Source organism: Notamacropus eugenii, chromosome 3, assembly GCF_028372415.1.
Source record: "Notamacropus eugenii isolate mMacEug1 chromosome 3, mMacEug1.pri_v2, whole genome shotgun sequence".
NCBI lineage: Eukaryota > Metazoa > Chordata > Mammalia > Diprotodontia > Macropodidae > Notamacropus > Notamacropus eugenii.
Window position 1 is genome coordinate 222,884,487 of NC_092874.1, and position 26,814 is coordinate 222,911,300.

The 26,814-nt window shown below is 39.5% G+C and overlaps 1 protein-coding gene across 2 annotated transcripts in view; it reads left to right on the top strand.

The window, feature by feature from the left end:
- The window catches only part of DIP2B (disco interacting protein 2 homolog B), a 206,385-nt gene that overhangs the window by 91,297 nt on the left and 88,274 nt on the right, over positions 1-26,814 (top strand). For both annotated transcript variants that reach the window (XM_072654674.1, XM_072654673.1), the window contains exons 2-3: positions 799-870; positions 17,955-18,080. In XM_072654674.1, the coding sequence (XP_072510775.1) occupies positions 799-870; positions 17,955-18,080 (198 nt within the window). The remainder of the gene's footprint in view (positions 1-798; positions 871-17,954; positions 18,081-26,814) is intronic.

Below are 26,814 nucleotides of genomic sequence, written 5' to 3' on the forward strand. Positions count from 1 at the left end.
TCAGCATGTGAAAGAGGGACAAATACCCTATTGTTAGAAATCACTCAATCAAAAAATGTTTTTGAGTGTCTAATAAGAGTCGAGAACTGTGCTCAATTTAAAAATACTTGTTAAAATCATTGTGAAAAAGAGATTAATAATGAAAATAAAAACCATCCTGTCTGTAACTTTGTAAATATATACTTGTGATTTTAGCTGCTTTGGTAGTGTGTGTGTGCATGTATAACACACATACATATATACTTACACATACACATATATAATACACACAAGTATTCACATATTTTAAAGTTGTGATCATTTATATTATTCATTTAAATTAATAGGCAAATTGCATTAATTTTTGTGGTAAATCTTTTGCTTTTCTAAAATAGAACCTATAATTATAACTCAGTTAAGTTGTTTTTCATGATGGGAGAACATTTACAAACTAGGTGGTAGTGGTCACTTAATTAAGCTTGAATTTTTTATTTCTGTTTGGGGATATCCTAAGCAGCACAAAAACTAGGGCCGTGGAAGGCCATTGGGATCTGTAGTAGCATCTGTAGCATATTTGTAAGCCAAATTTGGTTTTAGGAAAAGTACTACTGTTCCTTATCAGAAGGCAGAACTAAATCTGTGGGAAATTATATGTAGCAAAATCCCTTGGTGGAACGACATGATTTCTTCTTCTTTATATATGCTAAAGCCTCTTATATGCCAGAATGACTCTCAGTTGCTCTGTAATCCGGATTTTTTTCTTTAAATAGCAAAAAAAAGAATAATCTACAAACCATTTCTGTTTTCTTGCTATTTTAGGAGATATTACCCAGAAAGGATATGAGAAGAAAAGGTCAAAACTTCTGTCTCCTTATATCCCACAGATACAAGGTAGGCGAAAAATGTGAAAAATGCTTTGATTTTTTTTTTTTGTAATTATTTTAATACAAAATAAGAATAATCCTTTGTCTTAATTTGTTCTCACTCTCATTTGCTTCCCACCAAACATTTATGGAACAACACTGATGATGTTGAGCAGGAACTCACAGACTCAAACACACACGTGTGTGTATGTATGTATGTATATGTATGTGTATGTAATAGAGAACAGAGCCATCAAAAGGGCTTGAGTAGAGAAGGATCCTAATTTTTAAAAATTATTTATTTTCAGTTTTCTACAATCAGTTTCCAAATCTTAGATTTTTTTCCCCCTCCCTCCCTGAGACGGTGTGCAATCTTATATAGGTTCTACACATACATTCTTATTAAATACATTTTCACCTTAGTTATGTTGTGTAGAAGAGTTAAATGAATGGGAGAAACCATGAAAAAAACCAAAACACAACAAAACATAACACAAGAGAAAATGATCTGCTTCATTCTGCGATCCATTTCCATAGTTCTTACTCTAGATGTGGAAGGCATTTTGCCTCGAGTCCACTGGGAATTTTTTAGGTCCTTGCATTGTTATGAAGGACTAAGTCTATCAGAAAAATTCCTTGCACACTGTGGTTGTTGCTGTGTACAAAGTTCTCCTGGTTCTGCTCCTTTCACTCAGCATCACTTCATCTAAGAAGGATCCTAATTTTTAAAAAAATAGAATTTTGTATGCTTACCTTGATTTGTATTTTCTAAAACAGGATTGGCAAATCATAAATGCAGAAAGGTTTTTTTCTATTATTTATTTTTCTAATAGGGAATTCTAAAAGGGACTCAACCATTCAGTTCAGTTCATTAGATATTAATTAAGTACTGGATGGAGGGCCCTGGGGATTCATCAGTAGGTGTTATTTAACCATGGAAGAGGGTTGCTTGAAGCTCAAAAACAGTTGAGTGACTTTACCCAGGGTCTCATAGCAAGTAAGATGAGAGACTTACTGCCCTTAGAGAGCTTGTCTTCTGTCTTTGCTATCTCCAAATGAGATCAACTTCAAATATATTCTAAAAATTATCCAGCAAGAGATAGTCCATGATTTATTCCTTAATAAGTCTTTTTTCAGTGGTAATTACATTTGCCATAAGGAATTTCTTTCTTCTAACAATTTTTGTAATTAAAACCATTGTCTGTCCTCAGTAGACATGAAGAGAACAGTCAGCTCATTTTCTCTAGGGTGCTCTTCCACATTTAGATTTTTCCTCAGCTTTTTTTTTTTTTATACCTAAAACCAAAACATCCACTGAAGTAAAAACAAATTTGTGTGATTTTTTTAGCCTTTGCAATGAGGCTCTTTCTTTTGTAAGGTTAGAACACGTACATGATCAAAAGTTTCCTTTAAGATCATTAACCATCTGAAGAAAAATATAGACAAATGGTATATGATTTGATGATTAAGTACTGACCGTCTTGTGCTTATGGCAGCTAAGGTGCCATAGTGGATAGAGTACTGGGCCTGAAGTCAGGAAGATTAATCTTCCTGAATTCAAATCTTGCCTCAGACGCTTTCTAGCTGTGTGAGCCTGGGCAAGTCACTTAACCCCATTTGCCTATGTCCTCATTGGTAAAATAAAATGGCAAACCACTACAGTATCTTTGCCAGGAAAACCGCAGGTGGGGTCACAAGAGTCAGACATGACTGAAACAACTGAACCACATCATATGCTTAGTCACTTGTATGCTGTCTTAGTCTAGTGATAATAGAAAGAACCCTGGAGGCCTTGAATCATTTGGCCTCTAACCAGAGCACATTCAGTCACCTAAATAAGAATATCAGAATTCCCTTTCCAACACAACCAATAAATGTTGCCTAGCCTCAACTTTCCTCTAGCAAAGGTTCCTCCTGGGGCATCCCATTCCACTTTAAAAAAAGTAATCTTTAACATCATTTGTTTTTAACATTATCTGCATTTCCTTTTGTATCCCTTCCCCCCAGAGAACCATTCCTACAGCAAAGGGAACAAGAACCAGTTGAGCAGAACTAGCCACTTTCCACACCTATGTCTTTAAGCTCTGCAGAAGAGGGGTAGATGTCTTTTCATAGCTCTCTTTTGGGAGGAAGCTTGATCACGACTTTTCCATAGCATACAGTTTCCGTTCTTTTGCTGTTGTTTCTCTTTATGTTGTCATGGTCAGTGGGTATATTGTTATCCTAGTTTTGCTTCACTTTGCATCAATTCATCTAAACCATCTCCAGCTTAGAGTCCCTAAATTTTAAGTGATTTGCCCAAGGTCACATAGATAATTAAATGTCAGAGTCTGGATTTGAACTTAGTTCTTCTGACCCCAAATGCACAGTTTTATGGCTGTATCATTATGCTGCTTTTGAGTAGCTGTAATTATTAAGAAATTTTCCCTTCCATTTTATATTTTCCATTCCAAATTCTCCTTACAACTTTCTCCTATTGCTCTGCCCTCTGAAGCCAAGGACAATTCTAATCCTTTTTCAAACATGACAGTCATTCAGGTATTTGAATCATTTCACATCCCCTGCCAAGTTCTCCAGAGTACCACCCTCACTACCCTATTCTACCCCCCTCGTATGATAGGATCTTACGCTTCCATCCTGGTTGCCCTTCTCGACTCTTTCCCACTTACGAATACCCTTCCTAAAATGTGACCCCCCAGACTGTCACTGTATTCTGTATATGGTCTGAACAGGGCAGGACACTGCTTCTTTTAGGAGAGCCTTAAAATAAACATCAACTTTTTTGGTTGCCATGCAGTCTTGAATCATCTTGAATTTGCTTTCCCAAGATCATAGAAGTATGATTTGTATTCTGTTATATGAATGTTATTTAATTTGTCTTAACATTCTAGCCTTTCAGGATCTCTTTTGGACTGCAATCCAGTGTGTTGATGATCATTCCCAGCTTTTCCTCACATGCAAATTTGATAAACAATTAATGCTTTTATTCAAGTCCATGTCATTGATAAAAATGTTAAAAAGTAATAAGCAAACTATTATCAACCATATGAAAGAATTCTTCAAGTTACTAATAATAAGGGAAATTAATAACTGAGTTTCAAATTAGGACACTTACCCTCCGTACATTCTGTGATGCCTCTGAAATCCTTTACCAAATTTCCTAGAAAGCTTGGCATCTTAGCAGTTCTGTTCACTAGTTCTTTTAGCACCTGCTAATCTGGACAAGATGATTTAAACTCATTGAAGACAACTTGGTGCTCCTTTTTACTGTTTCCTTGCTTATCTTGGGCATTGACTTCCCTAAAATCCACATGCATTCTGTGCTTTGCAGTCCAAAGATCATTGCCCTAGGCAGAGAGTATAGAAACAACATATAAATTCAGCCTTTTTCTTTATAGTTAGCTGTCATTGCTATTTAACCTTAGCAAACTTCTTATCCTTTCTTTTTGTTTGTTCTCTCTTTCCCCAGTATAACTTTTAAAAATCCTTTTTCTTGTCCTTATTTTTCCTGCTCAAATTCAATTCTTTCTGAACTTAAACATTACTGACACTATTATTATGGTACTGTACTGTGGTTTTGTATTCATCCTCTATTATCTGCTCATTCTTCCATCTTCAGTATGTCTTTTTAAACTATGAGTTGTTAAGTATTTTAACTGTGTATCCATAGCTGTCTCTTAAGATAACATCATTTTCTCCACCAATTTTGTTTGTCTGCATGTCTTCAGAACCTTCTTTTTGAGAGTTTATCAAAACAAATGTCCACACCGACCTTTTTCTTATTTTGCTTTCTGAGTTCTCTACCTTTCTATCAGGAGGTGGATAGTATTTTTCATTGTTAGTCTTCTGGAATCCTGGTTGGTTATCACACTGATTGAGTTCAGCATAATAATAATGGCATCACATTTATATACCATAAAAGATTGAGAAGAAACAAAGAATACTGGATTTAGTAAGTTGTTCGGTTTTTCAGTCATGTCTGACTCTTCATTGCACTATGTCCTGAAGCACACCAGGCCCTTCTATTCTCTACAATCTCCCAAAGTCTGTCCAAGCTCATGTTTGTTGCTTCCATAACTCTATCTGTCCATCTCATCCTCTGCTGTCTCCTTTTCCTTTTGCCTTCAGTCTTCCCCAATTACTCCCCAAAGAGTCAGAGTGCCCCCATATTTTGTTCTCTCATCTTATTAGCTGTACAACTTTGAGCAAATAATTTCACTTCTCTGGGCTTAAGTTTCCTCTTCTATAAAATGAAGGCATGATATCCTAACTCTTAATCTGTGATTTAATTGAATTCTTCCATAACATAAAACTAATTTTTAGCTTTTATCAAATGCACATTTTACAGCTCCTTGTCAGAAGAAGGCGTAGTGATTTCCAAAATTATTTTATTTCTCTAGTATTAAACTCCAAAATATTAATCATAGGAAAAAGAAAGCAATATTTAATAGTATAGCTGCATTTCTTTTTGGGGAAGAGAGAAAGACTAAATCTAGCGCTTACATCCTTCTTCCAGTTCTCATTTAGGCATAATTGTGACACCTAGTGGATATTGTAGATACATAGGAAAATAGAAAATGTTAAAAGATTAGAAACCCCCGAATTGTTTTTTCTGCTTTTTGTAATATATAAGATGTTTACTTACATACACTTCAATGTTTCCGATACTAGAGTTTGTGATCTCTCAGGGATAAATAGGCAGGAGTAGTTTTGTTAAACTGACAGAGTATCCTTTCTCAGTTTACCTTAAGCCATTGCCATTAAAACCTTCTCTTCTTCCTTTAGTCATTTTTATTTCATATATTGAAAAGGCTTCTTTTCAGGTACTCAGATAAAAAAAAAATTACTTCGAATCTCCTTGATATAGGGAACTAACATAAATTTAGTAAAAGCTGTTCCATGGTAAATTAAGTGGCCAAAAGATATAAGCAATTGTCAAAAGAATTGTGACCTGTTAACCATATGAAAGATTTCTCTTTATTTTTAATAATGAAAAATGCTAATCAAAAACATCTTTGAACTTTTACTTTGTACCCAGCAAATTCACAAAGATGACAGAAGTCAGTGTTGGAAGTATTTTGGAATGATGGCACACTAATGTACCATAACATTAATGGTTAATGTTCCATTGGTGGAAGTGTGAATTGGTACAGTCCTTCTGAAAAGCAATTTGGAATTAGGCTGAAAAAGCTAACAAAATGCTTATACTCGTTAGCCCAAGGAAGCCATTAATAGGCACATATCTCAAAGAAGTTAGTCAAAAAAAAGTCTTATATATAAGAAAATGTTGATTACATGTCTTCTTGTGGTTGCAAAGATCAGGAAATAAACTAGACCACCATATATTGGGGAATGGCTAAATAAGTTGTACTACTTGAATGTAATAGTATTATTATATTGTAAAAAGCATTGAATGTGAAGAAAACAGAAGATCATGGGAAGATTTGTATGAACTGATTCAAAGTGAAGCAAATTGGATCAGGAAAACAGTAACAGTATAAATAGAAAGAATAACATCAACAAAAACTGAATGCTGTGAAATTTTAATGTCCAGTCTTCCACCAAAGAATAATTGTGAGAATTTGCTCCTCTCTTCTTTGCGCAGGTGTGTGACTGTGTGTGTATACCACTATATTTGCTAGACCTGGTTGATGAATTGAACTTTTTCTTCTCTCTTTTTTCTTTATTATTAAGAGTGTGTCTGGGGACATGGAGGGAAAGCCAAATAATTTAAGAACTTAAGATAATGTAAAAACAAAAGATACTTTAAAAAATTTAAGTTTCAAAAATTTTTTTTAAAAATTTCTCCACTTACTAGCTACTTTTTTGAACTACTGTCCTGTTTCTGTGCTACCATTCATTCCTGAACTACCCCATCTTCATCTCCAAGACAAGATCTTCTCTACCTCTTACCCTACAGTAATCTTTTCTGCTGCAGGCAAGGTACCTTCAGATTGCTTTACCTCCATCTGTTCCTAACCCTCCTTGGGGCATCACAGGGCACAGTGTTACCATCTGCTATTAGATTAGGCCTCAAGGGAGGGCCTAGAATGGTCTAATCATATACCTCCCTCACTGGACCACTTTCCAGCCAGATACTTTTTCTAAACTTACTCCTTAATGGGCATCTTACCCACAGCCTGTTATATTTTCCTCATTCTCAGTGGCCAGTTTCTTTCCCATCCCTTTAATAAGCTATATGTCCCACTCTAGACCTTTCCATCTTTTGCTGTGTTCCTTATTATATTCCTGTTCTATAATTAATAAATTTCCTTTCATCATAAGCTTTTGTTTTTTCACTCTTACCACATTCTGTTCACTGAGATCTGGCTCTCTATTGGTGACACAACTTCCTTTCCCATTTTTTGTAGTACAAGCTATATTTTCTCCTTTTTCTCTCTCATCTCACCCCCACTCCCTCAGACCTATCCACTGATTATAGCTCCCCATTGCTGTTTTGTAACTCTGCTGTTGTCTTTCAGCAAACTTCTCCTCCTTTGAGGTTTTCACTATCCAAATGTATAAAATGAACTGGATCCTCATAGCTGTTCTTTCTGTACAGTCTCCCTTCCCTGAACACCTCTGAAACATTCTTACTTTCTGAGTTCAGTTCTGGTCACACAGTTATTTTTTGCTCTTCAGTACTTTCCCTCATATTAGGTGACTTCAACATCTATAATGATGCTCCTTCAAATACTCTAAATACTCTAATTTCCGAGTTCCTTAGTGTATTCATTTCCTCCCCTCTACCTCTGCTACATGCAGTGATCATCATACCCTTGATCTTGCCATCACCTACAAGTCTCTATTTTCATGTTTGAAAACAGCAAAATTCAATTCAGCATTTTGCTCTTCTCTCTTTATGTATTGTGCTTCATTTTCCAAGATGATTCAGTTATTATTTTTGCTATAAATAATAGGAGTTCCTTATAACATAAGGACTATCCTATCATTCTATCTTAGCACTTAGTTCAGGGCCTTGCCCATAGTAGGTTTGTTATGGATATGGACAGTGTTTGTTATTGAATTTTAATCATAGTAATTCCCTTGGTGATACTATACAGTTGTAAATCACAGAGCTTTTCAGAAAATGTAGGTGAGATTCAGGGCAATTGAAAGACACATGGTTATTCTAATATGACAAATGACATCAACGTCAGAAATTCCTTAAAAGGAAGTGGTCTAGTCATATGTCACAAATGAAAGTAGGACAGTCAAAAGACTGCATTGTTTTGAGATATTTAAAGAACTAGACAAAGACCTTTGTTGTATTGTGTGAATCCTTTCTAGAGAATTTATTAAAGACTGATGAAAATCTCTCAGTATGAAAAGACATGGAGTAGGTTTGATATGGTTGAGTTGGAGGATTATCCTGGCTAATAAGATTACAAATCCCTCTAAGTAACAATGGTAATGATAGTAGCTTACATGTTTATTTTGCATTTTAAGACTTATAAAGCTCTTTTCCTCACAATAATACTGTGAATTAGGTAGTCTAAGTAATATTGTCCTCATTTTATACAAGAAAACAATTAGGTTCACGTCATGTTAACTGCAGTCTAAACTGGGAGTCAAACCCACACCTTCTTATTCCAAGCACGACTTTCTTTCTACCATTCTATCCTGGCTTTCCCACATTTAACAATGCCAGTTAGTTCAACACTTAGACTGAAATCTTTGCTCGAAAAGAGCAGTTCTCTTCATGATAGACTCCATGCCATGCAGGTCTGTAGGATGCAACGTGGTTGATTCTTAGCCTTTATCTTCTTCTTTTTTATTGTTTCAGTTCTGTCTGATTCTTCAGGACCCCATTTAGGGTTTTCTTGGTAAAGGTACTGGAGTGACTTGCCATTTCCTTTTCCAGCTATTTTACAGATGAGGAAACTGAAGCAAACAAGATTAAATGACTTGCCTGGAGTCACAGCTTAGTGTGTGTCTGAGGTCAAATTTGAACTCAGGTCTTCCTGACTCCAAGCCCAGTCCTCTATCCATTGTGCTGCCTCGCTGCCTCACCAAGGTTCTGGGAAAGACCAGGAACAGAGTGGGAGAGATAGTTGCCAGAGTTGGGGACAACAGGGGTTGCCAAGCAGCCTACAACAGCTTCATGGTATTCTCCAATTGGTCTCCCGTTGCTACCAATGGCCAAAGCATCACTTGCCATTTGTAGTCATATCACCTGGCTTGTTGTTTCCGAACCAGGTCTGTAATTTTGTTAAAGGAAGCTAGCAGTGAGGAACTTCTTGCTTTGTATTAGTGAATTCTTAAAGTATTTTATTTTGTTCCTTAATTGTAATTATCCTGCTTTGACTCAGTCAACTATAACTATTTGGTATCCTACTTGTTGTCCATTCTTTACTTATAACTAGCCTAAATGTTCATGTTATTTATGAGCATCACTTCAGGCTAGTCTTTTTTGCCTGTTTTTATACCCCAGCACTTAGTACTGTGCATGACACATAGTAGACACTTAATAAATGTTGATGGATTGATTGATCCCAAGACTGCATAGATGATCTTGTCCTGCTACTCGATGTTTAGTTGCATTCTTAATGAAAACAGTGGGCCTAAGTCAGGAAGACCCTTGTTCAAATTTGGCCTCAGATACTAACAGTGTGGCCCTGGGTAAGTAACTTCAGTTGTCTGTCTTAGTTTCCTCAACTGTAAAAATAGGGGTGATGATGACATTTGCCTAAGAGGGTTGTTGTGAGGTTCAAATGAGTTAATATTTATAGAGTATGTTGCACAGTTCCTCATATAGTAAGTGCTTCAACCATGCTTATTTCCGGCTTTAGTAGCTAAAGCTAAGAAAATTACTATTGTGATGCCATAGGAGGTTTGGGAATTTTAACTACTGCTTTGTACACGCAGTTTTTTCTTAAGTTTGGTGTTAGATTCATGTCATGACCTCCCATTGCATATTTTTAACTTTTATTAATTGATATTCCACTGGAACATTGACTAGAATATAGAAGTAGAAGGAACCTTAGAGATTAACTGGCACAACCTCATCATTTTACAATAAGAAAATTGAAGTTCAGAGGTGAAATGATTGCCTAAGGTTTGGTCACATAGCCAAGTAAATGGCAGAGCTGGAATTTGAATTCTGGTCTGGCTCTAAACATAGTATTCATTCCATTGGACTGTACTAGATTGCAATTCAGTGGTTCTTTTTTCTTTGCTGCATTTCTAAAGTAATTGTAATCTTTGTTCCTTTATGGGCCTTATTAACTCTGATATTCATCTATCATCTTTCAATTCTATATCTTAAAATATATTTGAAAAAGAAGAAAAACAAAACTTATAACAAATATGCATAGTTAAGCAGAACAATTTCTACATTGACTGTGTTCAAAATTATGTTTTATTATGCATCAAGGTATCTAACCTTTCTTCTAGACCATTTTTCTAGGACATCTTCAAGTCACTTTGTTACCTGAAATTTAGCAGGTTGAACAATGAGCTCTTTTCCTGCCTTGAATAGGCACACCATACCAGTGTCTTGTAGCATCAATGGCACTGTTATCTCTAGAATCCCCAGATTCAAAATTTTAGAGTAATTTTTATACTTACCACCTTTATTTTCCCTTCACTTGTCCCTCCAATCCAGTTCAGCAAGAATTCTCATTCCTCATAGTATCTTTATATTCTGCTCTATCTTTTCAGTTCCACAGGAGAAAGGGCCCTCATCACTTCATATCTGAACTACTTTCATAAGGTCATGCTTAGCCCTTCTGTTTCTAGCCCCCTTTTCCCCCCTTATTCTAATTCATGTTGCATATAACAGCTAAAATATTCTTTATATTCTACTTTAGTCATGACATCTGAGGTCTCTTCCAGCCCTAAAACTCAATAACTTTTTTCATATCCTTATTTAAAAACCAGCAATATCTTATTATAATGAAATCTAAACTCTTTATCCTAACATTCTGATCTTCCCCTCAGTATCTAAACTTTTATTGCAGAATCTTTTTATCTTTTTTTCTAATTATTTATTTAATAACCTTCCTTGAAGAAGCAAGTGAATAAAAAGAACAGTCATGAGTCAAGATGACCTAGGCTCAAGTACTGGCCCTGTGACCCAGCGCAAGTCAACTCACTGTCAGGGTCCCAGACGCAGGAGATACAGAATGGGTACGGATTTGATAAAGGGAGTTTCCTCTTAGGGAAATTGCACATACCGGTGAAATCATAGACCTAGTCCCCCAAAATCCTTTCCTTTGTCAGTCTAATCCATGTAAGCTTGTGAGCCTGTCTTTGTGTTTTTGTACATGTCTTTTGATCTACTTAGACACTCCCATACTAGCTCTTCCTCTGTGTTCCCTATCCCTAAAAATATTTAGTTCAGTGAAAATACAAGGTTAAGTGAAGTAGAATTAGCAGTATTATATATAAAAGATATTTTCAAAACAGTTGGTGCAGTAAATAGGCTTTTGTGATAGTCCTCAGGCATAAGGGAGTCCTTTCCTAGGACTTCTAGGATTCCTTCCTGGTTGGGTTACTCTGTTGACCCTTACTTTCTTCATCTGGGCTCACAGTTGTAGCCCCCTCAGTGTAGGTGTAAGTAGGTTAAGACCTTGTCCAGGTACTCAGTTTATGTCAAAGGAAAGGCCAGTAGACCACCAGAAATTTAGGGGGAGGGGGTAGAACAATTCCTTAATGAGTTTAGGTGCTGAGAAGAACATGTAAAACAGTGGAAATCAGTTCAGCGCAAGCTTTATTGCAAGCAGTGGGGAAGAAAGGAAAGAGAGAGGACAAGGGGACCTGATAAGCAACTCAGGCATATGCCCTAACTAACCTATAGTATAACTCACGTAAGAGCAGTGCCGTATTGGGGAGCACAGAGACACAGGTCCATTAAGCAGGATGGAGGGGAGCATTGTTCCACAAGAAGGTATGGTCTTGCTGGAGAGAAGAGGGTGCTCCAAAGTGCCCTTCTGAAAGTTGGGCTCTTACTCTGTGCTACTGGATGGCCTCATTTTAGCTGGCCAAATTGCACATCAGGGCAAAATATTTGGGGGAGGGGAAATTATTATCAGGGAAAAAAACAAGCTGGTGGTAGACAAAATATTATTTGGGGGGTTTGTGTATCAGAGAGAAAAACAACCTGATAGTAGACAAAATGTTGTTTGGGACTCACAATTGTACTAACCTTTGAAAGATGAGTATATTCTGTTTTCTTACATCCTCCCTTAAGAGGAGACTGTCAAGATGGCCTCAAGACCATTATCTTATAACAGTGGTTTTCATGCATAGATATTATACATGTTAAGTACCTGCAGTACTATAGTAAGGGGAGACTATCATGGTGGTCTCCAGACCACCAGATCTAATCTTATAACATTAATCTCTAAAAATACTCATTTGGCTTTAGGTAAAATAGAATTATCAGTTTTATCAGTAGAAGGGGTTTTCTTGGGTAGGCAAAATTCATGGGACAGATAGAAATCATTCTCTACAAAGAACTAAGACTCTAATTTTCCTCAGTGGCTCTGTTTGAATGGACTCAAAATGTAATGAATTCTTGTCATACCAGGTCATCAGATGTACCTCTAAAGTTCATCATTGGTACACAGGAGAAATAAAAGGCGGGAAGGCACAGGGTTATTAGCCAGAGGACAAGAAGGAAAAAAATCTAGTAAGAGAGGCTAATTTCCCACACATGCATACACATACACATACACACATGACTCCCCCTTCCACTCCCCCAGTGTAGTTTAAGATCTACTTGACGAGATGACAGTTCTCAAATGAGTTTGGATATTTCTAAAAGTAGAAACTTTTGTTCACAGCTGGAGGAGAAGGGGATAGTACAACTCATGTTACCAGAGGAAAAATTCTTAACTCCTTTTTGTGTCCTGGTTCCCTTTGACAGTTCTCATGAAACCCATGGACCCTTCTCAAAATATTGTTTTGAAATACTTAAAATAAAATGCATATACACAGTAATAGCAGCATTGTGCGATTATCAGCTGTGACAGACTTAGCTCATCTCAGCAGTGCAGTGATACAAGACAATTCCAAAAGACTCATGATGGAAAATGCTCTCCACACCCAGAGAAAGAAAAAACGATGAAGTCTGAATGAAGATCAAAGCATGCTATTTTTATTTCTTTCCCCACCATTTTTTCCACTTTTGTTCTCCTTCTTTCAGAACGCGACTAATGTGGAAATATGTTTAACATGATTGCACATGTATAACCTATATCAGATTGCAAAAAACGAATGTTGAAAACTATCTTTACATGTAATTGGAAAAAACATATTATTAAAATAAAATACATAGGATTACAAAGGAAACTAATTATATTAAAAACCAAATATATTAAAAAGTATCTCAATATTTTCATAAAATCACAAATTCACAGACTCCAGGTTAATAAGAATCCTTGGTTTTTAGGAATGCTGATGTATTTTGTATTCTGTTGCTATACTGAAGTTATTGTCTCTCTTTCTTTGCTATTTCTCTAGGATAGTGTAAATAATCCTTCATGTCATAGCAAACAGGAATAGTTTTGTCTTGTCTTTGCCTGTGTTTATGCCTTTAATTTCTTTCTCTTGCCTTATTGCTATAGCTAATATATGTCAGATAACCAAGAAGAAAGGGTGTTGTCTATCATAACCTCTTAAGTGATCTCCTTATCTCTACTCTCTCCTCTCCCCAGTCATTTTCCACATAGCTTCTAATCACAAGGCTAACCATGGCATTCCCTTGTTCAGTAATGCTCCATTGGCTCCCTCTCTCCTCTATAATAAAATACAAACTCCTCAATTTGTCTTTAAAACCCTTCACTTCTACTCTACTTCTCTGTAGTTTATACTAGTTTATATATCTTATTACTCTCTTTCATAGCTCTGCAGTCCAGCCAGACTGACCTCTTTACTGTTATCTGGCTGTATTATTCCATCTCCCAACTCTTTGCCTTTGCATGACTTTCTCCCCTTTCTTTGCCTAAAATATACTCTTTCCTCAGTGCCACCTCCTCTGACATTCTTCTCCTGAACACTTCCCCTCACAGGCACTCTGCCCAGAAATTTCTGTGCATATATTTTTGCTTAAATTTTCTGTCTACATACTATTTTCTTCCCCCAGTAGGGATGGTGTATTTTTTTCTTTGTATTTCCACTCTTGTGTAGCACCTGACACATAGGAACTACTGTATGGAATTGAATGCTTAGTAAATAAGTTGAAGAACTCTTGACTTATGTCATGTGAATCACTTTTCCCATCAGTTGGCTGTATAGTTTTATTTTTGATAATCTTATAAAGTCTTCAATACATATTTTCAGTTGTTGTCCTTCTCTGTTACTACCACATGCCATCTCTCAGTTCTCATATCCCCACATACTGATCCATCACTGTATTGGACCCCATCTTTGTTTCCTTTTCATTTATCCCCTCCTCACCAATCTTGTTACTCTTTCCTGTGCAGTTGTTATCTTTCCACATCCATTCTAAGTAGTTCAATTTTTAAAAGCCAAAGTGAAAAACATAAATGAGTAGTTGAAATGAAAATTTCCTAATACCTTAACATTCTCATTTTTTAAAAAAATCCCACCAAGCAGAGTGGTTTTTGATCTGTCTTAGTGTATTCATCATTAACCCCTAATGCTAAAACTGTTTTGTTGTGTGTTTCCGAACCAGGTCTGTAATTTTGTTAAAGGAAGCTAGCAGTGAGGAACTTCCTTTATCATTGCAGAGCGGGATCTTGTCCAAGGCTCAGAGTTGCCTATGGTAGTTGTGAGGGTCACAGAGCTTCACAGGTGGGACTCGAGTCCAGGCCTCCTTGACCGAGAGGCTAGCCACTCTGCTTTGCTATGCTCCGTCTCAAGGCTGTGACTACTGAACGTAATTAGAGTCTTCTTTTGGTATCGTAGAAACTGCTAATTAGTAAAAGAATCAGTGCTAGATAATTATGTAGACATATTCATTAACATGCTGTGGTGGAAAGTTCATGTTGAAGTCATAAATAGCAATGAACTTCCAAATTTCATTGAATGTCTGAATGAGTTGAGTATAAGCCAAGCACCTTTTCCTTCTTTGCGTCTATATAAGAAAAGCTGTTTGTGTGTGTAACTCTTAATTTCCTTCCTGAATGCAAAATGTGATTGTAAAAATAGCTCCTTTCTTGTTTTTGTTCTCTATTTTTAAATCACTCAGAATATGTTTTTTAAGTAGTTATTTCTTCAGTAAACGGTTGAAGCCTTACATGCCCTATCTAATAGAGGTCTTTTGCAGAACTCAGCATTTCTTTGAAAATACTGTATATCACCAGTGCAAATTTAGAACACCTAGTTGGTTTCTTCTTTTTAAGAGTGTGGCTATGTGTTTTTGTGATCTTTGGGCAATAAATAAGAGTCAGTGTAAGGTGAGAGAGAATGGTGGAATTGTCTTATTGTTACTTGACCTGAGTTCCAAACCCTGGCGCTGCTATTTATTAAATTATATGATGTTGCATAATTTTTCTGAGATTCATTTTCTTTATTTGTAAGATAGGGATAATGATATTCACACTAATTATGGGATTGTGAAGAAAGTGCTTTGTAAATCTTAAGATTTGCTGCCTTTGTGGTCTTAGAAACTTAAAAAATGGAAAGAGGGGGCGGGATTTACTCTTGAATAAAGGCCTGAGGTGCTCTTTTGTCACTAAAATGCTTGAACAAGTACATGAACTTTGTCACTTTTATTTGGTATTTCTGAGACCCTGGTGGGCATATTTACTTCCTGATTCATGACTGTCTTCTAGAAATTCTTATTTAGATATGCTAGACATTGTATATAAAATACAGTTCCTATCCCCATTGTTCATAATCTGGTTAGATGAATGAGACATAAACACATGAAAAGAAACCAATACAAGATGGTAAATATTGCAAAAATGAGAGGTATAGTTAAATTCTGTAGGAACTTAGAGAAGGAAAGACATCAATTCCAACTGAAGTGGTCAAGGTAGGTTTCATAGAAGAAAAAATTTAAGTAGTATTTTGAAGAATGTGAATAAACCCAAAGAAGTACATAAACTTCCATCATTCTTTTGTTTCTTTTTAATGAACCAAAGTAGTTTAAACTTTTTTTTTCAGTTTAATCTAAGTTCCTAATGATTTTCAGATGTACTCACTCACTATTTTACTAAAATAGCTCTCCAGTCTCAGTAGTAATCCTCTTATGACTAAATTCAGTGGCCTTTTTTCTGGCCTCATTCTTTATTTACTTCTGTAATATTTGACACTGGCCACCTCCTTGATACTACCTTCTTCTTTAGTTTTTGTGACCTATCTTCATGTTTCTCTTTTTGACTTTTCATCCTTTTTTTGTCCTATAAAAAGTTGGTGTTCCCAAAGATTCTGGCATTGGTCCTCTCTTTCTCCCCCTCTACCATATCTCTCAGGGATCTCATTCACTTCTCCAATTTCACTTTGTTACCTCTTTGGGGATAACTCCTAAATCTCTGTTCTCCTTCCAAATATTTCCTCAGAGTTCTCCTGTCCTATATGTTTACTTCCTGTTGTATACCTCCAAATCAATGCCAAACAACACATCAAATTCAGGCTGTCCAGATCTTCCCCACAAAATATCCTAATTCTTCACCTGATTTCCCTTTGCCTATTAATAGTGCCACCATCCTCCCAACATATTCCCACTGAGATAACATCAGAGTTCTCTTTTACTCTTCCTTCTCATTACCCACGTAAAACTATTTGCCAAGACATGTTGATTCTACCTTGGATATTTCTCTAGCCTTTCCATTTCTATGCAGTGACCATAGTTCAGGCTACTGTACTTTAACTCAGAGGGCCACTTTCATCTCTCTGCTTCCCAGATGTTACTTCTCTCTTATAAAATTTTCAGGATTTTCACTACCTGCCAAATAAATATAAAGTCCTGATCCTGATATTTAAGGCCTGCTATACTTTCTTTTCCACCCTCATGCTTCTCTGCTTCTAATACCCACTTTGGGAATGTTGAATGGTTTAGTTTGACTACTCTTCAGCCCATATTCTTATCCTACCCTCTCCTTTCTCTGTACTTTTTTCCACACTGCCTTCCATGCTTGAACTGAACTTCTTCTCACCTCTATTTCAATTTGATCCCTTCCTTTCCTCAGGACCAGTTCAGGTTCCACCTCTCCTCAGCCTTTCCCTCCAGAGGTAAAAATGATCTGTCCCTCCTTAAACTTCTCATACCGTATGGTTCTCTCCTTTGTACATGTCAAGCTTTCCTTTGTATCAGTTATTTGTATACGCTTAATTTACCCCATTAGGTAGTAAATTCTTTGAGAGCAGGATTTGTGTTATATGTTTCTATTTCCAGTGCCTTTCATGAGTGAATGAACATAAATTTGTTAAGCACCCACTATGTACCAGGCATTGTGCTGGATGCTGGGGATAGAAATATAGAAACAGTACTTGTCCTGAAGTTTACATCCTAATAGGGTGATAAAACACGTATTCAAGAGCGGGAGTCAAGTTTTGGTGTGAGGAGTAACAAGAATTGTGATTAGAACAGTAATATGACAGATTGTCACAGCCTTGCCAATAGCAATGATTTAATTATGTTCCCAGAGCAGGATGTGGAAGGATGGTTAAGGAGATGAGGAGTGGGATGAGGAGGGTTTGCACAAATGATGGCAAGCTATCTGAACTGGCAAAGCCGTGGTTCCCCAGTGAGTTTTTGCAGAAGGACAGTCAATATTTTTTATATGTTTGAATGGAGTTGTTGAATGAAGAAAAAGTTGCCCTATTCTAGAAGCAAGCAGAAATGGGATAATTTGCATTTTCATATAGGTAGTGACTTAGGAGCTCTTAATCTTCATCAGTAATAGCATTTTTGCTCTTATTTTCTATGTATATTTAAGGGAGGCTTAAAACCTTAGACCAATATGAGCAAAGGAGCGAGTTGTGGCAGAAGTAGAAAATGTTCTTTATTTCATGTTTTAATACTAAAAATCATATCCTTTGGATATCACAGCTGACCAGAAGATTTTCCTTTTGTTTATTTTTATTGTGTGTCCCCCTCCCCCCTGCTTTTTCCTGTAAGGTGACATCGTTCGACCATTATTACTTTGGTTTGTTTTTATTTAAATATGAAAAGTCTTCCATACTTTTTTCCCCCAGGGATTGATTCCACAGTTCAAAAGGAACACAAAAACCAGACAACTCCATCTGCAGCACCAACCTCAACCCCTTCTAAGTACCACCGAGGTCGATCTGGGGGAGCTAGAGATGAGAGATATCGATCAGGTAAAGAATGAACAAGATTATTGGTTGAATGTCCTTACTGGTGTAAGTGTAGACTAAATATCTTAACAGCTTCTAATTTTCAGTAATTTAGGCCCTAAAATCCTGACTGATATATAATTATGCATTTTGGGCGTCCAGACCAGTGATTTCATCTGTGCGAGGAACTTCCCATTTGAAAACTCCTTCAGTAATACATATCAGCAACTCATCTGCAACTTAGAGCCATGGCCTCCAAAGTGAGGCCAGTGATATAACTCTAACGGATATACGATTAACTAATCAAATAGTGCAAAGACAGATTGGATCCCACTGCCTCAAAAATCACCAGTCATGGAGTTTATGTACAGCACAATCACTGACTAACTTTGTTGTTCCCCCACTTCCACTTTTTTCTGTACTATGAAAGCTCCCAACCTCCCCTATCCTGAGCCAAGCTTTGAGAGCGCATGTAACCTAATTGTTACATGGATACCCATAGTAGAAGCTGAGCAAGTACAATTGGAGAAGTCCCTATCCCCTAGATCACCTCTTGGAGGGTAGTCATAGTTCCCCCCTTTTTAATTTTGGGTATGACAAAAAAATAGGCATTCTCCCAAGTCCACACCTTTCACAAAGATTCCCTATTACTGTCAAAGGCACCGCTGTCCTTCCTGTCACCATGTCCATAGCTGTGGTGTCTCTGTTGGCACCTCACTCATCCTCATCCCACATAGCTAAACAGTTGCCAAAGTCTGTTGCTTCTACAACATTGCTTCCATCAGTCCTTTTCTCACTATCTTCATAGCCACCACCTAAGTTCAGATGATTATTGTATTTAATAATGATCATTATTATTGCATAGCTAACGTTTATGTAGTGTCTGCTCTGTGTTAGGCACTGTATGCGACACCGTGTGATTTAATGTTCCCAACAACCATGCAACGTAGGTAGTAGAATTATTGCCATTTTAAGTGACTTGCCCAAGGTTACATAGCTAGGAAGTATCTGAGGCTGCATGTGAGCTCAGGTCTTCCTGACTCCAAAGTTAGCATGCTATCCACTATCACAGTAGTCTCCTTATTCATATTTTGGTCCATGTTTCACCTTTCTCCAATCCATCTCTCACTCAGCTGCCAAAGCAGTGCTTCTAAACCACAGGTCTTATCATCTCATTTTCTTACTCAATAAATTCCTGTGGCTGCTACTGACTCTAGGGTCAAATATTATTTTGTCTTTATCTCTCTTTTAAAATTTCTTTTTATGTGTTTTTTAATACATACATTTATTGCTACAGTATTACATATGTAAAATTTACAAATAAATATATGTTGGGGGTATACACTTGGGGTATATGATCACAAAAGTTTGGAAACTACTGTTTTAGAAAGTGGCACTCAGGGGTACCCCCAGATTTATTTCCTTGACTTAGGTCAGACAGCTGTGTGTCACAGGTAGAACTGGAACCCGGGTCTTCTGAACTCTTATGCTGCATAATAGTAAAATAGAAATTGCAAAAAAAAAAAAATAGTTCTCCAATTCCTTTGTTTCCAAGCAGAATGGATGACCAAGGTTAAAGGAGCCAGGTTCAGGGGTTCCTCAAAAGTTACAAACACATTGTTACAGTCCCTGAGATCAGAAAATGTGTTAATATGGGCGAAAATATAGAAAAAAGCTGAAAATTTAAACTTTCACAAAATGAAGGGTGGGAGGAGGTGACATTGTGGAGAGGCGGCAGAGAGAAACAAAGAAAGCAATCTGGTATCGTTGAGAAGATTATGGACTTTTTTTCACCAAAGGGTCAAGAACAGGAAAGGCAGAGAGTATAGCCAGTACAGGGGTGATTGGCCTGTGGAAGAATTAAGAAGTCAAAGAATTGGAGGGCACTCTGAAATTCCCAATCATGGTCTATTGTTATTTCATTTCTTCACTGCTGGAGTCGTGCAACTCCAGACCCTCTTCTTCATCCTCATGGATCTTGGTTGAGAACCTTCAAAAGATTTTGGGGGGGAGAGAGATAAATGGGGGAAACCTGATCTGTGATTTCATCAGTATAGGGAGTTCTAGTAAGGAGGCTTCCTTTACCAAGGTATAAGTGCTTTTTCTGAAACTCAGTTTTAAGAATTTCCTGAGGACACTGTGTCAGTGTATGACTGGCCTAGGTATAAGGCTGTGAGTACCTGCACCAGGGGCATTTAGAGGAGCAAAGGGGCAAATTTGAAAAATATTGCATAGGTTAAATCGACAGGCCCTGACAACAGATTAAATATGGGGGTGAGATTAAGGAATAGAGGATGATACACCTAGGTTGCAAGTCTAGGGTACTTACTGAGAAGGGAAATTTGTAAGTGGGGAGGGTTTGGGGCCAAAGATAAGTTCAGTTTTGAACATGTTAAGTCTTAGATGTCTATAGGATGTCCAGTTCAAGATATTCAATAGGGAGTTGGAGATGTGAGATTAACAGTCAGTAGAGAGGTTAGGGCTGGATAAGTAGATCTGAGAATCATCAGTATACTAATAGTAATTGAATTGGTGGGAGCTAAAATAGCAGCAGAACAGATAAGGATCAAGAAATTAATTCTATAAGAAACTTCAGGGACGTTACCTTCCCCAGAACCAGAATTGCATAAAAGTCATAGAAAAACAGGGGCACAAGAAAGGGACCAACGCAGCAAAACCAGGATGATTGAAGGCCAACAAGCCAACAGCCTCTCCAGGCATCCAGAGGTGAGCCAGCCACATCAGTAGCCTGTAAGGCTCCTTATCTGGAGATAGCAAGAGTAGAGGGCTCCAAGAAGAGCAATCTTGTATGGTTGAAAATCCACAATGTAGATCTTAGAAATAAAAAGGAGCGATAGTGACTTCTCTAGATATAGAGACCGTCAGCCAATCAATAAGTAAATCAATAAACATTTATTAAAAGTCTATTGTAGTGCCAAGCACTATACTAAGTGCTGAAGATACTTTTAAAAAAAAAGGCAGATGACAACTCCAGCTCACAAGGAACTCACAATTTAATGAGGAACACAGCATGCAAACAGCTATTTACATGCAACATATATACCCTGGAAACGATCAGCAGAGGAAAGGCACTAGAATTAAGAGAGAATGAGAAAGGCTTCCTGAAGAAGGTGGAGAGGAAAGACAGTAAATGAGTTCAGTTTCAGGTGTGTTGAGTTTAAGATTACTACTGGAATCCAGTCTAAGATTTCTAATAGGAAGTTGGAGGTGCAATACTAAAGGTCTACAGAGAGTTTAAGGCTGGATATATAGATTTGAAAGTGAACATAGAAATGAAAATTGTATCCATGGGAGCTTATGAGGTCACCAAGTAAAATAGTGTAGTGGGAGATGAGAAGAGGGCCCAGGACAGTTAGTGGACATGACTTGGATGAAGATCCAGTGAAGGAGACTGAGAAAAAAAAAATGATCAGACAAGCAAGAGAAGAACCAAGGAGAATAGTATCACAGAAACTTCGAGAGAAAAGAATATCTAGAAGAGGGTGACTGATGATGTCAGAGGCTTCAGGGAAGTCAAGAGAGATAAGGATTGAGAAAAGGCCGGTAGATTTAGCAACATAGAGATCATTGGTAACTTTAAAGAGAGCAATTTTCTTTGAATGATGAGGTTGAAAGCCACATTGGAGAATCAAAAAGAAAATGGAGACATTGTCAACTATCACATATCTTCTCCTTCCATGTTTATGAACTCTGAAATTCCCATATCATCATCTGTTGTTACTTCACTTCTTCCTCTGCCTTGCAACTGCAGACTCTGTTCTTCATCCTCACCATACCCTCCCATTCTTTAATACCTTAGTTCTTTCACAGGCCAATCACACCTGTACCAGCTGTACTCTCTTCCTTTCCCATTCTTGACCCTTTGGTGGATCAGTTCATCCTGCCCTACCTTCTTGAATCTCTTTTCCTCCTTACCATTTCACTCATCTTATCCTGCAAAGACTTGGAGTTGGATCACTCCCATCATCTGCTTCCTTTACTCCTGTACACATGCAGCTGACCAAAGGAGGAGAAGATAACAAAGTTGTGGCAAGATCCAAGGGTATGACTATTTTGGTGTATAACTGAGCCAGAGTGGAGGAGTAGGTCATATGAAATGAATAAATTGAGAAAGTAGGATGTAAAAGTGTTTTAGGGAGTATCATTACATATGTTGAAATATGACAGCAAGAATTGAGGAGGTTAACACCAAGCCAGGCATTGAACTCACTGAGGGAAAAAGGGAAATGGCCTGCAAGTTGGTAGACAATAGCTATCATAATTTTCATTTGTTTGTTGCCCGGGTCTACTCCCGGGCCTTCGCCTCTCCACTTACCGATCCCCAGTCTTCGGATGTCTCCAGCCCCTCTCCCGGTTGGGGGAGGGCAATAAACAGGCAGAGCACCCGAAAGGAGTTGCAGTCAGCAAGCTTTATTGCATTTCTTCCCCTTCTCCTTCTCCTTCTTCTAAGCCCTTGTGATCATTCCCTTTTATTATCCCCTGTCTCCTCCCCCGTACCTCCCATGGGCAGGCGAGCTCCTCCCAAGTGCCTCCCCGCGGGTGGAGCCAGCCTGTTACCAGGGCCATCCCAGTACCCCACAAGGGGGCAGGTTTGGACCCTCAGGCGTCTCACGGTCCTCACGGGGGACCCCGGTCCAGAGCTGTCCCCCAACATCTCCCCCTTTTTGTTTTACACGGGTAGGTTGGGCGATTCCCCCCATGGGGACCTGCCCTCGCGGTGTCTCAGAGACAAGACATCGCCTTTAAGACTCTCCAGTGCCCGTGTCAATAATTGCAGGAGGCACTTCAGGAGGCACGGCAGGACGAGACACATAAGGACAAGAACTGCAACGGAGGAGAGCACCCCTGGCAGCCAATGCAAGTCCAGGATTCGTTGTAACCAATCGAAGATGGAACGCTCTTCTCGTTCACGCTTTTCCTCAAACGTTCTGGAGAGGTTATTCAGCTGATCAATGAGCAAGTCCAACTGATGGATGTCATCTGTGGCGTTATAAGCCAGCATAGCCCCCTGGAGGGCTTTGCGGACCGCCGGCCATTGATTGGGGAAGGTTGAGGAATCAATTGGGAGATTAAGCACGCAAAGCGGGCGATATTTGTAGTGGCACTGCAACATCTCGTAGCGTTGGTGTAAAGCCATCTGGTCTCCTAGCCAAATCACCGTGTCTTGTAGGGCGGTGATTTGACTTTGGAGGAGGTGATCAATATGGTCCTGACGGTGCCACGCTGCTACCTCTGAATTCATGAAAGATTGGAGGGTGGAAGCTAATAACTGTCCTTCCTCTATTAGTTGTAGGATCTGAAACTCTTCATACAATTCTATAGCCAGATTTACAAACCCCAAAACGTCCCCAATCCCATCCCTGCGGCTGCGGGGACGAAGTCCGCCCGTCGATATCTTCATCAATGTATTAAAAATGCGGTCTGCAGGTGTGAGCGCGAAAGCTTCAGCTTTAACTGGGAGCAATTGATAGGGAGGATTTATGACCAGCATAACTACATAGGAGGAATGGTTTCTCCGAAGAGTGTTAGTAAGAATGGGTTGAGTACAAGTGACATTATATGTAGGTAGGTTAGCCTGTGGTCCTTCATACTGTATGGTGAGGTTATTAGAGGGACACAGGAGAAAAGCACTGTTCGGAGGTGTTTGAACTTCTGCTACCACCTCATAGCAGAGGTAATCGGTGTCTTTTTGATGTCTGTCTGAACAGGAGGAATACTTCCCCTGGAACATGTGTTGCCATGTTTGGTACAAGTCCGGTTGAGTCCAAATTCCACTAGGTCCAGTGACACCACGACTGACAAATTAGTTGTTCCCAAGGCGGGCCCTATTTTCCACAAGTCACCATGTATCCTCCCATAGGGAATCACCACGGGAGTAGGGGCAGGCCTTCTCCCATAAGAGGTCGTATTATCTGCATCCCAAAACCAAAGCGTTGTGCCATTTGGCAATGGCGGACCTGGAGCCGCCATGCCTGTAGAACAGACCGCGAAGGGGTCAAACGTCAATGGATGACCCTTCGGGCAAGGAGGAGGCACAACGGGAGGGCTCCATTCTCTGGTCATGTTGGCAGCAGCATACGGGATAGCCAACAAGGTGACATTGACCGAGGTGCTATGATTAAGCAGTTCTGGATTGGACTCTGGCGGTTCAGTGAGTTCACGGGGAGTCAGGGGCACGCAGAAGCAGCCCCACGGAGCAGAGGAGTCATTCGCTCCGCACCCTCTGTACAGACAGACCGGAGGAGTCACAGACACCAACGACAGTGGTTTGGAGGGACTTCTCTCTATCGGCAGGTAGCTGTAATCTGCTTTTGGGGTCCCAGTCAGGATGGAGGCATTGCCATACATAAGAAGAGGGATAGGATGGTTTCCCCATCCGACCACTCTTAGGGCGGGGAGTCCCTGTGCTAATGCCCAGTAGGTGTCGCCCCTTTGATCTGCGGCTCGCTGCTCTGCGGGGGTGGCGTTGTACCATTTGGACTGGACAGCCTCGGACCCAGGTAGGAACTGTTGAAGGGCTATCAGAAGTGTGAGCATGGTTACCTCACGCTATTTGCACACCCGCTTCGGGCGGTGCCTTCCTCGCCGCCCTCGTCTCTTCCTTGCTTTCGGCTTCTCGCAGCTCGACTGCCCATCGCGTGGGGATCCAGATCTCAGTCCCTGGGTCGGCTTCATCTGGTTGGACACAAAGATACCCCTGACCTCTCGCTATGACCATTCCAGGGCCATGCCATTTGCCTTCTTGGTCCCTCCACCGGATTCGAGCTCCGGTGAGGCAGGCAGTAGGGGCCTTTAACGGCCTTTCCCTTCTGCCCCCCATCTCATGGAGATAAAACCTTTGTGCGGGGCTTATGCCATCGTCCCGGATTTTCAAAAAATTGTGAGTGAAGACGGCTTGTGCCAGATCACCTCGGGAGAGGCGCCCCGCTGCCCTCACTCCTCCTTTTTGTTTTAAAAGAAGAGTTTTTATAGTGCGGTTAGCACGCTCAACAGTGGCCTGACCAGTGGGATTACACAGGATGCCAGTAATATGAGTAATAGAAAATTCTTTACAAAAAGAGGCAAAGGCAGAAGAAGTATAAGCTGGCCCGTTATCTGTTTTTATAGCTTGGGGCACTCCAACCGCGGCAAAACAACCATAAAGGTGATCGAGCACTGCGCGGGTTGTCTCTTTGGGCTGTATAGAGGCTATGATGAAATTGGAGGCCGTATCAACACAAACATGTATAAGGACTTTGCCAAAGTGCGTGATATCCATTTGCCAAAGGTCGTTAGGGAGATCACCACGGGGGTTAACAGCGGTGTCTCGAGCAGGAGGGCGAAATGGGGCACAATTGACACACTGTTTGACTATTCGACGAGCGTCTTCTTTGGACAGGCCATAAAGGCGTCACAAAGATCGGGCAGATAGGTGATACTTGTCATGGGCCGCTCGTGCTTCTAAATGCAAAGGAAATAGAAGAGCTTTGTCTACAATATCATTACCTTGATAAATTGGTCCTATGGTGGACATATGGGAACAAATATGCAATACATAAAGAGAAGTAGAGCGTTGTAACATGGACTCTTGAATATCATATAAGATTTGAGCTATAGTTGAAGCACGGGGATTAATAAGGGCAGAAGGTAAGGCAGCAATAGCATTTGCACAATATAAACTATCAGTGACAAGATTAAAGCTCTCATTAGGTAATATGGAGAGAGCATGTCGGATTGCCACTAGTTCATTCTTTTGGGCTGAGGAATGTTCGGTGGTGTACACCTTAAGGAGTTGCTTAGAAGGGATATAAACTGCAGCCCTATGACATTTGGTGGCATCCGTAAAAACAGTGGGTCCCATAACTGGCTGTGGAGATACAATAGCAAAGGGAACCCGAATAGGAAGAACTTCCCATCCTCTAAGCGCTGGGGGGAGCGGAAGCTTACACATGCATAGAAGAGAGGCCCATTCTGGGATTTCATCGGAGAAACACCTCAGGGCTTCCTCCGATGCCTGCCTCCAAGTTCAGAACGGGGAATCTGCCAAAAGCCAATAGGCAGCGTTCGGCACTTAAAAGAAAAAACTGGGCGATCATTCGCCACTTGTGTGGAAGGACTCTTTTGTGGCGAGGGGGGTATAGCCATTCCAAAATGCCATGTGATTGATAGAGACATCCAATGAAGGTACTTGCTTTTAATATAGTGGCATAAATGGGCTGATTGGGCTCCTGTTGCACAACGACAGCGGAGCACCTGTTGAGGATGCCCTTGGCTGCCATTAAGGCCTCGGATGTCCAGTGTCTGGGTGAGAGTAGGGCGGGATCTCCTCGCAGCAAGTCATACAGCGGGTACAGATCACCATCGGGGATAGGGATAACTGCCCGCATCCACTGTATAGCGCCAATCAGCTTTTGAAAATCATTGAGAGTGGAGAGCTGAGAGAGATCAATGCTCGGAGGACGGCGAGCAATTCGCCCTTGTTTTAGTTCATAACCAAGATACTGAAAAGGGGGTGTGGTCTGTACTTTGTCTGGAGCCACAGTCAGCCCGTGGGCAGCTAAGGTATCAATCATAAGCTGAGTAAGGGCCATTGTGGAATCATGGCTAGGCGTAGTAACAAGAATGTCATCCATATAATGAATGATAATGGCCTTGGGGAAGCGCTGTCTAAGTGGAGAGAGGATAGCATGGACATACATTTGGCACATGGTAGGGCTATTTGCCATCCCTTGAGGGAGCACGGTAAAATGATACTGTT